Source organism: Phalacrocorax aristotelis, chromosome 2 (genome assembly GCF_949628215.1).
Source record: "Phalacrocorax aristotelis chromosome 2, bGulAri2.1, whole genome shotgun sequence".
In the NCBI taxonomy this organism is placed as follows: domain Eukaryota; kingdom Metazoa; phylum Chordata; class Aves; order Suliformes; family Phalacrocoracidae; genus Phalacrocorax; species Phalacrocorax aristotelis.
Window position 1 is genome coordinate 110,133,641 of NC_134277.1, and position 16,413 is coordinate 110,150,053.

General features: G+C 38.2%; 1 protein-coding gene across 2 annotated transcripts in view; it reads left to right on the top strand.

The window, feature by feature from the left end:
- PTPN2 (protein tyrosine phosphatase non-receptor type 2) overlaps positions 1-16,413 on the top strand; it is a 32,412-nt gene that overhangs the window by 10,483 nt on the left and 5,516 nt on the right. For both annotated transcript variants that reach the window (XM_075084629.1, XM_075084628.1), the window contains exons 3-8: positions 979-1,079; positions 1,720-1,818; positions 2,993-3,130; positions 10,419-10,628; positions 11,186-11,344; positions 15,107-15,297. In XM_075084629.1, the coding sequence (XP_074940730.1) occupies positions 979-1,079; positions 1,720-1,818; positions 2,993-3,130; positions 10,419-10,628; positions 11,186-11,344; positions 15,107-15,297 (898 nt within the window). The remainder of the gene's footprint in view (positions 1-978; positions 1,080-1,719; positions 1,819-2,992; positions 3,131-10,418; positions 10,629-11,185; positions 11,345-15,106; positions 15,298-16,413) is intronic.

Below are 16,413 nucleotides of genomic sequence, written 5' to 3' on the forward strand. Positions count from 1 at the left end.
TGTGTACTGATTTTAAACTAAAAATGCTGTTTATTTAATGCAGTTCTAATAAGTGGCTGAAGGATTACTTACTGTGAATAAGTCTGATTACCTAAATGTCTCTTAGAGGGTGATAAATCAGATACTAAAAGGTTCTAGGAATAGCCACAGTGTCTTTCTATTATGCAGTGTTTTACTATGACAGTCTGATAATCTTTCTCATGTTAATGTTAGAATTTTAAACTGAGTCCTTTGCTTGCCTCTGCCATAAATAGGAGAATCTTCTGTCTTGCTGTGCAATCCTGAGAGACTGAAACTGTGTAATTAGGTTAGGCTTTGTCTAATTGGAAGATTTGTTGAAGAGGTACACTTTTGCATGCACCCCTCCTTTAGTATTTTTAATTTGTATAGCATTAAACAATAAATTACAGGGAAAAGTAAATTGATCAAAGCTTAATTTGAATTCTTGCAAGTAGATTTGGTTGGTTTTGTCTGTTGACATGGGCAGGGGAGGGTGGGGGGGGAACAGTTTACCTTTGTGATTCTACCTTAACCTATGAAACTTCACCAAAAATCTTGGAATTCTGAATTTAAAGGAAACCATGGAGTGGAGCGATCTGGTGTAATAGGGCAGAGTGCTGCCTGGTGTTATGGTGCTGTTGTTATAGGAAATATGTTGAGGGATAGCTGAGGGTCTTTTGGCATGTGGGGGAGGGTTGCTTTGTTTGGTGGTTTTTTAAAGAAATCTCTGTATTTCAGTTTTCTGAGCAGCTTCTGTGAATAGCTGCCTGAAATTATTCTGATGGAATGCTGAGGGGAGAATGAGACAGGCAGTTACCAAAGTTATGTGAGAAATTAGTTTCACATAAGCTTGTAGGTTGCCGCTTGGTTAGTACTGCAGAATTTATTTCTAATTGCTTGTCAGGCCTAAACTTGCCTGCTGGAGAGTATTCATCAAGATGGGTGCATTATTAAGTCTTAATTTTCTTTGAATTTTAGATGATCATAGTCGTGTAAAACTGCAGAATGCCGAGAATGACTATATCAATGCCAGCCTAGTGGTCGTAGAAGAAGCCCAGAGATACTATATTTTAACACAGGTAAGCAGTACCAATTACTAGGTTATTACAGGGCTTGAGAGTCTGGGGGAGGGGGATTTGTGTAGTCATAATTTGTATTTGGATGGTTCCTTGTCTCTGTGAGTTATATCTCATGCTAACTGCCTGTTTGATCTAGTTGTGAATGCTTTATTTTCTTTATTTTAAGAAAAAGCTGAAGGGAGTATTTAAGTATGAATAGCTTACTTGCATATAAAGCTTTTCAAAGGTTTCTTGCTCTTCAGTTCTTTTGGAAATAGGTTGCAACAATACTTCTTACCCCTTACTTCATCTTGTACCTTCTGAGCATGCCTGCAGTAGTTTTTCTTCTGACAGCACAGTGGTGTTGATACCTGAACTGAGATATCCCTTCCCTGAGTTCTTACCATTTTGGTGTTTGGTGGTATTTTGGTTTTCGTTGTTTGGTTGGGGATTTTTAAATTTTATTTTTTATTTTTAAACTTTTAAGTACTGGAATGATCTGTGCAGTGTGATTACTTTCTTGCCTATCATTCTCTTAATTTGTTTAAACTTTTCGGAGGAAGACCTTTTTCCTGTTTCACACAGTGAACTATTAACTGTGTTCAAACACTGCTTTGCCTATACATTCTCCCACCCATTTGTTTTTTTCTTTACTATACAGGGTCCGCTACCTAATACGTGTTGTCATTTTTGGCTAATGGTATGGCAACAACAAACCAAAGCAGTTGTCATGCTGAACAGAATTGTTGAAAAAGAATCGGTAAGTGGTATTAGGCCTAAAGTTGTAAAGTAAGCCATGAATTTTGATACAGTTGAACGATGTTTTACTGGAATGTTGAAAGAACTAACAGACTTTCTCACCAGAGTACAGTATAATGTGTGTTTCATATAAAATTAAAGTGATGTAGCTAAGATGCAAAATTCAGTTTGGTGAGAACAGAATCTAATAAATATATACATCCAGAAGGGTGAAGAGTAACATCCTGAGAAAGGAAGATGTACAGGTAGAAATAAGGTGGAGTAGAAGTAGTGTAAGATGCTCTAGAACAAAATGTAAGGTGGGAAGACAAGTCTGAATTTAAGTATCTTTAGATTATTTCTTCTAAATCTAACAGAGTAGTGTATTTATTATGTAGTGATCTTAACTATTTATAACATGGAAGACAAGCTGCTGCCCAGCAACTGTCAAACTGGTCTAGTTATTTTTGATTCTTCACAGCTGGTGGTACACATGCAGAATATACAGATCTTCTGTTATGATGTAGTTTTTCTCCTAATGTGCCTAAAACCACTGTGGGTTTTAGTTACAAATGCATGTCACTTGAGGTTTATGGTTTTTCTTCAGAGTAGATTTGTTAGTAAAAAAGATTTGACTAGTCCATTAAAAAGCCACTCATTTTCTTATGCAAAAATTTTTCTACAGAAAGTTGAGTGCAGGGCAAGAGGAATAACGGATAAGGGACAGATTTGCATGGCTTTGTTAGTTCAGTCTTTTGTTTCATTAGAATCTTCCCATATTCAGCAAGCCTTGGGAAAACTGGATGTGTTACATCAGTTATGTAAATGTGCAAGTGTGCATGTCAGACATGGAGATGGGAAATGTTGGAATAGCTGAGTAAAGATCTCTGTTCACTGTAGAGAACTGGGGTGGGAGGGAGAAGGCTTAAGGTATATCTCAAAACATGCTAGCTCTGTGATGCAAGAAAACATAAACAGGTAAAGTAGACTGCATATTAGCCATTCAAACAGTTGGAGTAACTTGACTGTAAACATTTTAGACTTTGAGAATTCCTCAAACTGGAAGCAGGTTCTTGAGTCTACTATATTGAATAATGGGGTCTCAGAATCTGCTCATGCAAAGCCCAAGACACTGGGATACTTAACCAGATTTTTCTTTCTTTTTCTCCCTTTTATTTTTTTAAAAAATATATTAGGTGAAGTGTGCACAGTACTGGCCAACAAAAGAAGAGGAAGTTATGACATTCAGTGAAACAGGTTTCCGTGTGAGGCTAGTATCTGAAGACGTCAAATCCTATTACACAGTACATCTACTGCAGTTAGAAAATATCAATGTAAGCTTTTCTTAGTCTGTGTAGTTTGTATGCTTGGACTTAAGTATATAATGAACACCATTTAGTATATTGTCACTACAGGTTTGATTTAGCTTTTACACTGAAAATTTTAATGCACTTTGCTTCTGATATCGAAGATGTATGTGTGGCATATAAGCAAGCAAGTTAGACCTGAATTAATCTATACATTAAAAGAGGTAACAGCTTCAGCATCTTTATATTTTCTATTTGGCATTAACTTAACATGCTGAATTGTAATTGATCCTAGTGGTGATTCTAAGAGGAGCTGTAAGAAATACCCTAAAAGGAGGAACCTAGGAGTTGAAATTCTGATTTCTTTTGAATATCAGAAATCAGACTCGGTAATTACTGTTTTTAATGGAACTATAGTTTTCCATATAATTCAGTCCAGCTATCTAAGTTTTTTGGGGGAGGGGTGATTACCGCCTGTAGATAGGTAACTTTATCTCCTCTTGCTTACCTCCCCTTTTGCTCCACAGGACCAACCATCCTTTTCTCTTAAAAGTTAAGCACTTTGACAATTTAACCAAGTTAAGCTCAAAAAAATTGTTCCTGGCCTGAGCTTGGGTTGGAATTTGCTGCTTCTGTTTCAGAGCTGAAGACAGGATTGAAGAGCTTGTCTGTTTGTTCCAGCTATGTCTTGTAAGATATTCTCTCTCCCTATAAACCTTGCCTTATATTAAATGAAAGTGCTAGTATGGCAAGTTTTATTCAAGGTTGTCTTGTCAGTGAACTTGGGAAGGGAAAGCTTGAAGGTGTTCCTTTGCATGTTGTTTTGTACAACTAAACATCGATATATTTGGTCAAAATGATTTGATTTTATGGTAACTACTAATGGTACTTTGAGATAATGTTGGTTAATTGAAAACCTCCCTCATGAGATCGACACAATAAAACTTGGCATGTTGTTCCTTGGTCTATTCAATGTAAGAAGAGCTTTATGGAATTCTGCCCTATTGACCTGAAGAACTTCTTTTTAGTTGTTTGTTTATTGACAGCAAAGGCAAAGAGAAGAGGAGTAGTGCTTGCAAGCTAGTGCCTGAGAGAGTAACTTCCCTCTTTGGAAAACTGAGGCAAGTTTTCCTAACTACCGAAAAGGCATCTTAGTGGACTTGTCTGGCTGACACTGACCCCTAATCTTAAAATTCTGATTTCAAAGGATGCAATTTTCATGATATGTGTATGTTTGGACATAACATTAGCTCGAAAATGCAGAAATCCCTCGGGCAATGGCACAACATACACTACAGTAGACATTTGAGTTGGAGCTATTGAACACTTAAATTTCTGGATTTGCATTGGGCTGGTAACGCAGGCCCATCAGTGCTGTACAGAGTTTCTTGTATGTCATACAACTCAGTCTCACAAATACTTAGCAAACTTACTGCACTGAATTTTTATTTTAATGCCCTAGCACTCCTATAAGGCTCCACATATATTAACTCCAAAGACTATTTTTTGTATAAAACAGCTACAAGAAGTAGAACATACTTGGTTACTCAAACAGAAAAGCTACAGTTTCTAGAATAACACTGCGACTGTTAAGCGCAGCCTTCTGTAAGAATTTGATAATTATACCATAAAGCTTGTGGGGAATTGAGTACTCACAGTAACTTGAAATGTGAGCTTAACTATGTTTATACAAGTTATTCTGGAGGGGAGTTTGGAGGCAGAGTAGTAAGAGCTGTAGCCACTCGACGCCTAGAATATAAGATGACTCATGAACAAAATATAGTCTGAATTCCAAGAATACTTAAGAAATTTTAGTATTTCCTTGAAAACAGAGAATTAGAAGTGTCTTTGTAATACAACCATTCTGAAATTGAGTAAATTTGTGTTACTGGAACAAATCTCTCTAATTCGTAAGCAAAATATGTAGGCATAACGAATAAAGTGCTTGTTTAATGTTCTTACCAATGAAACAACCTCTAAATATTTGGTTGTTTTTAGTGGTGGTTTTGTTTTGTTAAAGAGCAGTTAGAAGTACAGGTGGGGTTTGGGAAGGGTGGCAATGTTTGTTTTTTACGGTTAGATCAAGGCATTTGGCAGTTTGATTTGTTTATATCTATTCTAGGCAAACATTTGTTTCTGCTGTTGTGGCTAGTGTAGTCCAATAAAGCTTTGGAGAGGAGATGGTGTTTATTGGTATCTTTCCAGAAGTTTTGATTTCTAATGTGCTTTCTCATGCTTGCATTTATTGCAGCATTTTCTTACTTTTGCCTGACCCAATCTGCATTTTAGAGTATAGAAACTTGAAGCTGTCTTTCCACCATAGTTCATTGTGTATCCTCCATCATTTTGTTGGTGTTCATTGTCGTGAAAGTTGACTGCTGCTTTCTGCTGTAATTGCTCAGGTTCAGAGCTCTTCCTGAGGAAAGACTGCCTGTGAAGGCTTCGTCAAACCCATGCCTCTGTTGTAAAATAAGGGTAGAAGGAAAATATTGTGCTGATGTTAAAAATTCGTAGTAATTTCTGTGTGAAGCTACTGCATGTCTGATTTGAAGCAAAGTCTCCCATTGTACTAGAGAAGTGGTAGGTGTTTGAGAGCCTTTTGTTAAATCTGTAAAATAACCTTATTGGATGGGGTTGCTAAATTTTGTGACGATGTTGTGGGAGAGCTGTTAGATATTGACAGTCAACTTCTGCAAGACTCCACCTTGTGTTTAATATGTATTTTTATATTATTCTTTATTGCTGCTTATAGCTTTTGGTGTTCACGAGTATAAAAACTGGTCTACAGAAGCAGCCAGCTTGTGTTTTCAGTAATTTCTGGTGTGGCAGCCCAGATAGCTTGGAGAAAGATACAATGTGACACATAATGAATGCTTACAAGCAAAACCCCCCTAGGTTGGTACTGGGGACTTCAGGGAAGTTATGGGTGGGCAAATGAGCATCAGTGCTTGAGGGAAATGGTTGACTGGGTGAGGAAATGGAGCAGTGGAAAGGAATTGAAATTGCTGGAGAAACTTTTATGAATGTATCTCAGACTGGGTTCCTAGAAATAACAATAAAGCAGCCACAGGAGAGCTTTGCAAAGAAAATATTTGCAGGAGGAGAAAGGACTAGAAGAAATTAACTAGATTTGATGTGACACTGGTGGTATGATATGTTAGAGTAAGGTCCATTAATAAACCCCAAGTGGAATCTAGAGCCCTTTGCAAATAGCAAATATTTGGAAAAACCCATTAGCGAAATGGATTCTCAGCTTAATACCAAGCCTCCGTGTGGCCATTGCTGTCAGATTAAGGTGACGCAAGACTGCTTAGTGGCTCTGACTGTCTGATCCTGTGGATGAACCAGGAAGTGCCAGTGTAGTTCAAGAAGGTAAGATTTGCTTTGCTGCTAGTTTTCCACGTCCAAAATCGTAAATGTACTGAGAAGAGGTTTGTGGAGGCAAGCAGCCTAATTGCAGGTGATGTTCAGGGATCTTGTGACATCTTTGTATACAGATGTGTCTGTAATTTCTGTAGTGTTTTGAAGAGATTTCTGAAACATGGCAAACATTTGCTTTTAAACTTGTGGGGTGTCCTCGTATCACGTTGGCAAACTGCAGCAGGGATTAATTTTGGTCTTCATGACCACAGAAATAAGACTGAGGTGTTAGGAAAGGTATTGGTGTCTAACAGGAAAGGAGAACCCAGACTCGCTTGAATGTCAAGTGCTTTGCAGATTTAATGGGCATAGCTATTACTATGTTGACTCACAGGATATGCATTATTTTAAAAAAATTCTCACAAACATTCAGGGTTTTCAGGCCCTGTTATCCTCGTTGCCATTTTTATGTACATTTTGAAAAACATTTAGGATGATCAGATAGAAGAGGTTATGATAAAAGCTGATGTAAGATTTTGAATTTCAGTGCTTAGAATATTGCCCTTGCAGCATGCCTTCTCATTTTTATGTGATCAAATTAGTTGTTAATGGACTTAAGGCATGATTGTTAAATATAGGACCGCTGCAAGGTCATAGGTGTATTTTACACCTTCATTTGTTAGACCATTTCAGTAGCCCCTAAACTGTGAAATGAAGGCTTTTGTAAGGAGTGTGTGAAATCTGTCAGACCAGTATTTTTCTGTCTTTACCTGTTGTACTTGACACTGAAGGTGTCAAATTCCTTTGAGCATTTTGGTAGTATATTATTCATGTTGATACTCTCAGGTAACTGAACAACCTAAGGTTTTGTATTCTTTTGTTTTGAGTGATTGGATAGTCAATGTAAAAAGGTTATGACAAGGCTTGTTTTGATTAAGGTTAGTCTAATGGCATTATTATTTTTTTGCTCAAGTGCTTGTGTGGATGTCTAGTTGTAACCCAGAGTATGGCTTGTGGTTTGATCATCCTTTGATTACACTGTTAGCATTGCCAACAGTCAGTGGAGAACTGTGTGGTGTGGTGGTAACTTTCTGAGTTTATCAGTTTTAGCTATGGTGGTTATTTACTGAAAGCCTATCCCAGTAGTTCATGAAACTTGTGCTAGAATGGTTTCACTCATTTTCTTAAAGCTGTTTGTTTAAAAGTTGTCCTGTGAGTATTCAGAGATTTTTTTTTTCTGGTAGCTGGTCTTAAGGAATAAATCTTGGAAGAATAAATTGTGCTTACCATAGAATACTTCAATTATCACACAGAGATGTGTTCCTTGTGTACAACATGTATAACATTTTATATTACTGCCCGAGTCTTGAAGTCCAACTTTTTTCTTCAAAAGGATATCTAGTTTCCTGATAACACTTTTAATAAAATTAGTTGTTGTTTAAAATTGAATTTCTCTCCATCCACAGTTGTCAATCTTTAGCAAGCCATAGTCCTTCATCACTTTACGTAGGTGATAGCTGTGGTGCATGGCTCAGTGACAGAGGAGGTCTTTAAGAAAGGGTGGGACAGATGTTCACACAAAGACAGTATTTCAGTTGTACAGCTTGACTGCCAAGCACCACTTGAAAGAGCTGTTCTGTTTGAGAGAAAAAATGTGGGAGGTTTTAAATATTCAAATGGGATTTGGCTGTATGATTAGAAACTGCAAGATCAAAGAAGATCAGCCAGTTCTGGAGCTCTGAAATGGGTCCTGTGGAGAAACATGAATAGACTAGGTATTTTTAAAATGAGCTGAAGGGATGGAAAACTGAGATGGATAAAGCCTTCGTACAGTGTGAGGAGGGAGAAAAAAAAACAATTTAGTGGGTTAGAGCTGGATGAGATGTACAACAGCACTGTTTAATCTTTCCTTTAGAAATACCTGTTTTCAGATTAGTGTATAAGCAGGGTGACACTTGGCCATGTGCTTGAAACACTACTAGTTTGGGGTTTTTGGGTTATTGTTGTTTGGGGTTTTGGGGGCGGTTGTTTTTTTTTTTTAGGAGGAGGGTGCTAGCGCTTGTTACAGTATGGGATTTGAAACAAAAAAACAACCCAGACCACAGCAATCCACAGATCACCTTTGTTTTCTACAGATATGGATACGTGCATTTTTGCCTTCTTGAGGTATAAGTATAAAGGGAAGCTTTAATCTGGAATTCTGTTTAAGAGTCTTGAGGGGGAGAGTATCAGTTACCACTTCAAAGGATCATACAGATTCACAAGAAAAAAATTTCACCTTTGCTTTACCTAGTATATGCATTTAGCTCACCTTTCCAGTTTTCTTATTTTTTTTGTAAATTAATGAGTTATTTCTCTTAGAAATGGAGGAAATTGCTTAAGAGTATCTTCTTGAAAATTCTGTAACTCCCAGATTTCTTATTTAAAAATCTCCTTCCTGATTTTTAAACAAATGGGTCATTTCAGTTGATCAGTGAGTTAACTCACTAGCTGAAAAACTAGGCACATAAGACCAGTAAGATGATCTCAGTTGAAAATGCAAGCTCTTCTTGAAATGCTTTGCTGCAGACAAATAAGAAAGGGAAATATCTGTGTATTTGTAAAATTTAAGCCTTGGTAGATCCTTCTCTTTTTTTTTTTTTTTTTCCCCCTCCCTCCAGTTGAAATCTCACTGTGTAGTCATTTTCCCCAATGTGGTGGATCAGACTCTGTTGTGCTTGTTGAGCTCTTAGCTAAAAGACAAGAGATTCCTGGAAGATAACTGTGCATTTGAGAGTGACTTAAGTGACATTAATACCCACTGTTTTCTTTGAAAGAATTGGCAGTCTTTCAGTGTCAGGCGTTGAAGGCAAAAGACAAAATGGGAGAGTATTTTTGGTATTGTGGTGAATGTGAACTGGATTCTTTTAGTTTCACAAAGGAGTTTCACAAATTGTCCCTCGTAAGAAGTTGAAACAGACCGAGCAGGAGATGAACAGTAGAACTTATTTTAATTTCATAGCTATATTTTACTGTTGCTGAAAAAGAAAAATAGCTTTTCTGGAATACATTGATATTTAAAATCTTCCTGTTTACGTAGCTTTTAATCTATCTGGAAAATAAGATGAAATGAAGGAAGGATAAAAATAACTGAACCTTTCTAAAATTTCTGAGCTAAATCAGTGATCAAGTTGTCTCAAAATCACTGTAGCGAGAAAAAGGAGGCAAGGAGTGGTGTTTAACAGCGGTTCTGAAGTGAGTTCCATAAAGATATAATCCAAACTTGTCATCATCACTTTTCAGATATATACATAGTTTCTTGCTGTCATTTCAATACTTGCAGTTAATTGGTCAAGTTAGGAGAGGAGCTGTCGGGTTCTAAAACAACTGCAGGGTTTTGGAATCCTTCCTTCTTACATACAAAGGACGAATACATCCAGCAGGTCTTGCTAGGCATCCTGCATTGTATGGGTTCTTCTAGGCCTTTTCTGTAAAGCTTCCTGCTCGTCTCAGTAGTGTGGTTAGTATAAAGGAGACTCTAATATCTCTTGATATTAGAAGTTGCTCTAAGCAAGACTGGAGACTGCTTGCAATGCTGATGGGCATTTTTTCAGTCCTGTTAATGCTAGCACTGTAATAACTGGTGTCAGCCATTAAGCTGCATTAATGGTAGAAAACAGAATATTTGGGGGCAAGTAGTAAAGCAAACCAAATATAGTATTGGAAGTTGGAGGAGAAGAAAAAAAAAACTGTGCAGGGCAATAATTGCAAAGGGGACAACTACCAATTTGGATATAAAAGTGCTTCAGGTTGCACTGTTGATTGTCATCCGACTTGAAGGAGGTTATTGGATTGTTTGTCTAAATGGGAGGCTTAAAATAGAAAATAGCTATTGATTTAGCATGGGGAAATGTGTGCTAGCTAAACAAAAGTAGAATACTTTCTGGTTCTATTGTTTATTTGTTTTCACTTCTAGAGTGGTGAGTCCAGGATGATCTCTCATTTTCATTATACTACATGGCCAGACTTCGGAGTTCCTGAATCCCCAGCTTCGTTCCTGAACTTCCTGTTTAAAGTCAGAGAGTCTGGTTCACTAAGTCCTGAACAGGGACCCGCGGTGGTTCACTGCAGTGCGGGGATAGGACGTTCTGGCACGTTTTCATTGGTAGACACGTGTCTTGTTCTGGTAAGTGTTTGGTTAACTTCTCTGTCACCCCTTTCCTGCTCCTGAGACCCTGCCTGTCTTCCTAATGTGGGCTTTTTGGTCAGAAGGCTTTAGAAGCATTTAAGTTAATGACATGCCAGTGAAAACTTTAATTAAAGACACAATACTTTTTTCTTTTCTTCGCATATTTTGATGGTTTAAAAACACAACTCTTGAAATACATTTACAAATCCATCTTGAAGTATTTTACACATTTTCAAAGCTTCCTGGAAAGTAAATAGTAAGCATTCTTTTCTTCTTATATAATATGTGCTTAGAAAAGATAACGGTTGCTTGCTTGTTTTGTTTTTTTTAATATGAGCTTAAAGTTAGGCTTATGAGTATATATTGAGACAACTGAATGTGTAAGTCTTTTTCTCTAAACATGGACTATCTTGCACGTCTGACAGGCCCCTTTTCTTAATGGTTGCAGAAAACGGGTATCTGAAGTAGGATGAATTTTATGACTGTCTCGTAATTATTTTTATATGTTGTCTCTATCAGTAGCAATGGCTCTTTCTATGTAACTTTCTTTACAGATGGAGAAAAAAGACCCGATTTCTGTAGATATTAAGAAAGTATTACTGGATATGAGAAAATACCGAATGGGACTTATTCAGACTCCTGATCAGCTAAGATTTTCATATATGGCTGTAATAGAAGGAGCAAAATTTATAATGGGGGATTCAACTATACAGGTAAATGTTTATATCTGTGTATTTAAACATAAACAGTAGACTGCTAACAGGAGTTAAGAATGAGCTCTGAACTATTTTAAAACAAAGAACTTTGTGGGATTTAAATAATTTGCCTTCTTCAGTAGGTGCCTGGAATGTATTACAGGGTATCTGATCAGCACCTTCTATCAGCTAAACTTTTAATCCTATGTATTTGTCCCCTCTTAGATAAAATATAACTTCTCTGTGCTAATGTATATATGTAAAAAAAGGTTAAATTGATATCTTCAATACTGAAAAGCAAAAATAATGCCCAGTATAACTTTGAAAAGATAGAAAGGATCTTTTTAGGGTTTCTTGATCTTTGCTATTTATTTTCCTAACAATAAAGTTGGCTCATGCTACAGATCAGGTTTATTAGCAAAGTTGCCTTCCTGCCCCCCTCCTTCTCCCCCGCTCCCCCCACAGTTAGTAGAATCTAGCCAAATATAATGAGATATGCGGTATACAGATGACCAAATCTCACTATTTTATCAGCGTGGCTTGCAGGTGTAACAGCAGCTACAGCTATTTTAAATGGTTGGGTCTGGGTGGGAGGGAGAACTGGGAGGAGAGGCTGTGGATCAGACTCAATTATGCTTTCCTATGCTAGGACTTTTTATTTTGTTGATCTCTTAAAATCATAAATGAAGCAGATAAAGTAAAACACATTTCCTCTCTTTTGTGGTTCTGGTAGTTGTCAGATTTTCCTCTTTGACAAATGTTTCTTGACTTGCTATGTAAATAAATAATTTTGCACAAGTACAAATCAACACCTAGGTTGTGTGCTGCTAGTCTGACACTGTGCCATGTGCCTAGAAGACCACATGATTCATCCTAACACTATCAGAAATTTAGCCTCTTTATTTTCTGGAAGCTGTTTCTGGTGGTATGAGGGTATTATTCTCTCTAATAGGTTTTTCTGCTTTGGTTTTTCAAAAGCCATGCTCCAAACTGTGAGCAGCTCTAGTTCCTCACTTACCCATCTAGATCACAGGATTTCTTGTTTCTGGATAAAAGGGAGCATAGTCAACTCAGAATACAGCTTGTCAGTTAAGTGTGTTATTTCTTTGTACTAAGAGAATGCCTAGGAAGGCACACTTCTCATTTGTTTTTTTCATTGTTATGATTGTTCAGATGACCTTTCCTAAACCAGCGTTTCTGCAGTGCAGGCCATTGCCCTGGTGCTTTTCCCTTTAGGCCTCAGGGTCTTGTGCAGAAAATCAATTGGCAGTACTTAATAGGAGTATTTCTACTTTCAGGGTCAGCTGGATCCTTTTTTTTTTTCCCCCCCATAGGAAATGGTTGTACTGTCCAGAGTGTGAGAGGTGTTTACTTTTCTCTGCCTAGTGATGTAGAGGGCATGACATCATTGAACACTTCTCTAATGTAACATCACCCATATGTTCACCCCCGACATATCTTCATGGATTTCAGAAGTCAGTAAGCTGTGCAGACAAACACAATGTGCACTTGAGCCTTTAGTGGCTGCACCTGCAATGCTTGTATTGGCAGGTGAGGAGTCTCTTCCCCTCATGGAGCACCTCTAGGATTTCCACCTGTGACTGGCTGAAAGGAAGGATCATACACTTGCCTAGGTTGCCCTGAAGCCCTGCAGAGGCATGTGGTTGGAGTGCTGCTGCATGGTGCTGAAGCTGAAACAGTTCTTGCTTCCTAATAATACTACAGTGCTGCATGGCATAAAATGGGTGAGGTAGAACAAGATGGAAGTTTTCATTTCTATACAATTCCTTCATAATGAAGATAAGTTAAAAGCACATCAGCAGCAAAGTAGAATAACTAACCATCACTCTTTCAGAAAAATCTGTTGAAATTAGTGGTCTCTGGAAAATAAATTTGTGGCTTTGAAAGGACAAAGAAGGTTGAATTCCTTAGACCCATAAATGTGTTTTGCGGACAGAGAGCAAGAATATTCTAATTTTGTACTGAAACTTGTGAATCCAGAAAAACTGTATCTGACCTTCACCTCTTCCTGTCACCTGAACGCCTTAACATGCCTTCCTGTTGTCTCCATTCATTCCAAGAGGCAATACAGCCCTAAGGCTTAGCTGCCCTACACAAGCATTATGGGTACAGTTTTAAGGACAATTGTATTTCTCAAATCAAACTTCGTCACTTCTTTGTTTCTTCCAGATGTAATTTCACAAGATGCAGTGTAGTACTTCAGTTCCTGACATACATTTTTGCTTTTCTTTTTTGTAAAGTTCCAGGTACTATCATAAAATGGCCAAGGTATTTTAGCAACACAATCCTCCTCACCTGTCTGCTCCAAGTTCTACATTATTTTACCAGTCCTGCCATTCACGTAGTCTTGTCATAGATACTTAAACTTGAAACTAGCAGCCCTTCGAGCTGTTGTTATTACATGTTTAAAATAGAATTCTTGGTGGGAAATTCCTTCTGATTGACAAGAGTAGTAAAATTGTCTCCGATTTCAGTTCTTCCTGTGAGGCTTATCTTTGCAGATGTAATCAGTATTTATCTCAGCCAGCAAGTCTCTTATGGACACAACTGTGTCTTCCAGAAGGCCTTTTTCTGGGACAGTAAGAGGGAGCTGCTCAGTGGATTTCCATTTGTTAGTGGCTGTTCCCCCCCCCATGTCTTTTAAGACAAAACAAAGAAAACCTCTGAGAGTGAAGTGTCTTGTGAAGACATATGAAGACTCCCTTTGTGAATTTCAGATCTATACTGGATGCTCCTCTGCAACGGAGGAGTCGGTTCATGGTTAAGGCTTGCTCTGCCAGCAGGTCACTTAAGTACCTGGGGTTTTTTGACATCACTCTCTGAGCCTGATATTTAGTTTAGACCAGCAGTCTTGAAGTCATTTGACAAATGGGAATCTAACACTCATTTTTTGAAGAGTCAATTTTCAGTTCATCTTTCTTATAGACATTTAAAATGAACTGGTCCACCACCCCCACCCCCACCCCCCCCAGGTATTCTATATCTTTATAAGCTTGGCTGACCTGTGTGAGAAAAGGACTGCTTGCTTTTTAGGGGCAATCCTTTTCCTTCCTGTTACCTTTCTAGGTTTTTTCTGCATGAAATTTTGCTGCAAGAAATCCTGCAGACTATTCATCAATAGGACAATTACCCATTAGGACAGAGACCTAGCAAACCACTTCTAACTTCTCACCTTTTCTTTTGTTGTTGTTGGTTCAGTCTCATTTCAGATTACTTCTCAAAACAAGGTGAATATCTGTTTGATGATACAGTCGATCTCTGGGCTCATGGACCACTAGGTGAAATAGTAGGCCATGACTTTGGCATAAATAACCCTAGATTTTCTTTTTTTTTTTTTTCCCATTGGCATTGCCAGTTTTTCCAGTCGTCGATTTATAGGCAGTTCTTGCACTGAAGGGCTTACTGTGTTTGGAGCCATAAAAGGTAACAGCACAGCGTGGGCCCAGAGAGAGTGAGGGAGATGGACAGGGCAGGATTATACAAGACAAGTTTCTGCCTCATTGTGGAGCTTCTGCGGACAGTAGAAACCCTGAAGTTAGTGTCCTCATAACTTCACAGTAGCATTTTCTTGGAGAAATACAAAAACGGATCATTGTTGGAGAAGACTCATCTTCATCTAACCTTACTTCTTCATCCAGCAGTTATCTTTTTTCCTTCATATTATCTTCCTGCAGAAGTAGATTAAGGGAATTGCATCTTGGGTCAAAGAGAGCTTGCAGTGTTAGGGGAATGTTTGAAATATGTTCTCCTTGTTTGCAGAAACGGTGGAAGGAGCTCTCTAAGGAGGACCAAGCGCCAAGTTCTGAGCAGTCTCCTCCACACCCAACCAAAATAACCACAGAGAAGTACAATGGGAACAGCATAGGCCTGGAGAATAAAGATCAAATGGAGAAAATAAATACTGACCTGTCCACTAAAGTTCAGGATATCACAGATGGAAACAATGAAAGGTAGGCAAAATGAGGAAACCGTATAGAAGGCAGACGCACTCCTGAGGGCCTGAATTACTGTATGATTTTCTTACTGTAAGAAACCTTCAAGATCTTTGTTCAGTAGAGGGAGAGTTCAGGTGGTATTTGGCTGTTTGATTTAATTAAAAAAAACAAACAAACAAACAAAAAACAACACTTAAGTTATTCCTTGTAATAAACCTTTATTGTTTAGAGGTCAAGAGAAGAAAAACAGATGTCTGTAATCAAAGCAGCTAAACGTCATGCTTGAAAGCCTTTTCCTACAAGACTATGAACTCTGTTGTGCAATGTCAATTAGGTCCTAAAAGTGCCCAAAGTAATTTGATACTGATTTTTAATACAATGCTAACCTCTGGAAAAAAAATTATACTTCAGAATCACAAAGTTTTTATCACCTACTTCTTTATATCTGATGATTGCAAGTGTATCATTGAAGCCATATGTTACCCTCCACCCATGTTAAATCTACCATGGTGAATAGATTTCTGCATTTTAGCTGTGGCATGTGAATTTGTCTTTCAAGTTTCTCTGCCTCATGCCTCAGCTGTGAGCTGCTGTGTTGGGAATTACCATCTGAATTGCTGTGCCTTGAGGCACTGTGTCACTTGGGCCTGCCCACGTGATGGTAGCCTGTGGGTCCGTACTAGGATATAGACACATCTCATATCATGTATGATTTCTCATACAGAGACCCAGAAACCGGACTGGGTTGTGCCAAGCCGTGCAGTGCACAGGAGGAGGCAGTGTCTGTCCCAAAGGGCCACAGTCTGAGATGGGGCACAGCAGTTCAATGTAGATAGACTGGAATTCTGAAATATCAGATAGCTTACTGCATGCCCGGATGAGTGTATCTTTCCATGTCTTTATGAGTGTTTTGAGAGAGAACGACAGTGATTCTGTAGGTGTTTGAAGGACCCCCTCACAAGCAGGAGAGGGGAGCATGGCTATGAGTGTGGTGTTTATATGCTAGGACTTGGACTGTCAAAGAGGGTTTTTTGTGTCAGAGTTAAGCTTTCTTAGGGATTGTGAGGATACTTTTGGAGACAAGAATTACAAGGCAACCCTGATAGCGGAACAACACACAACTGCTTTTTA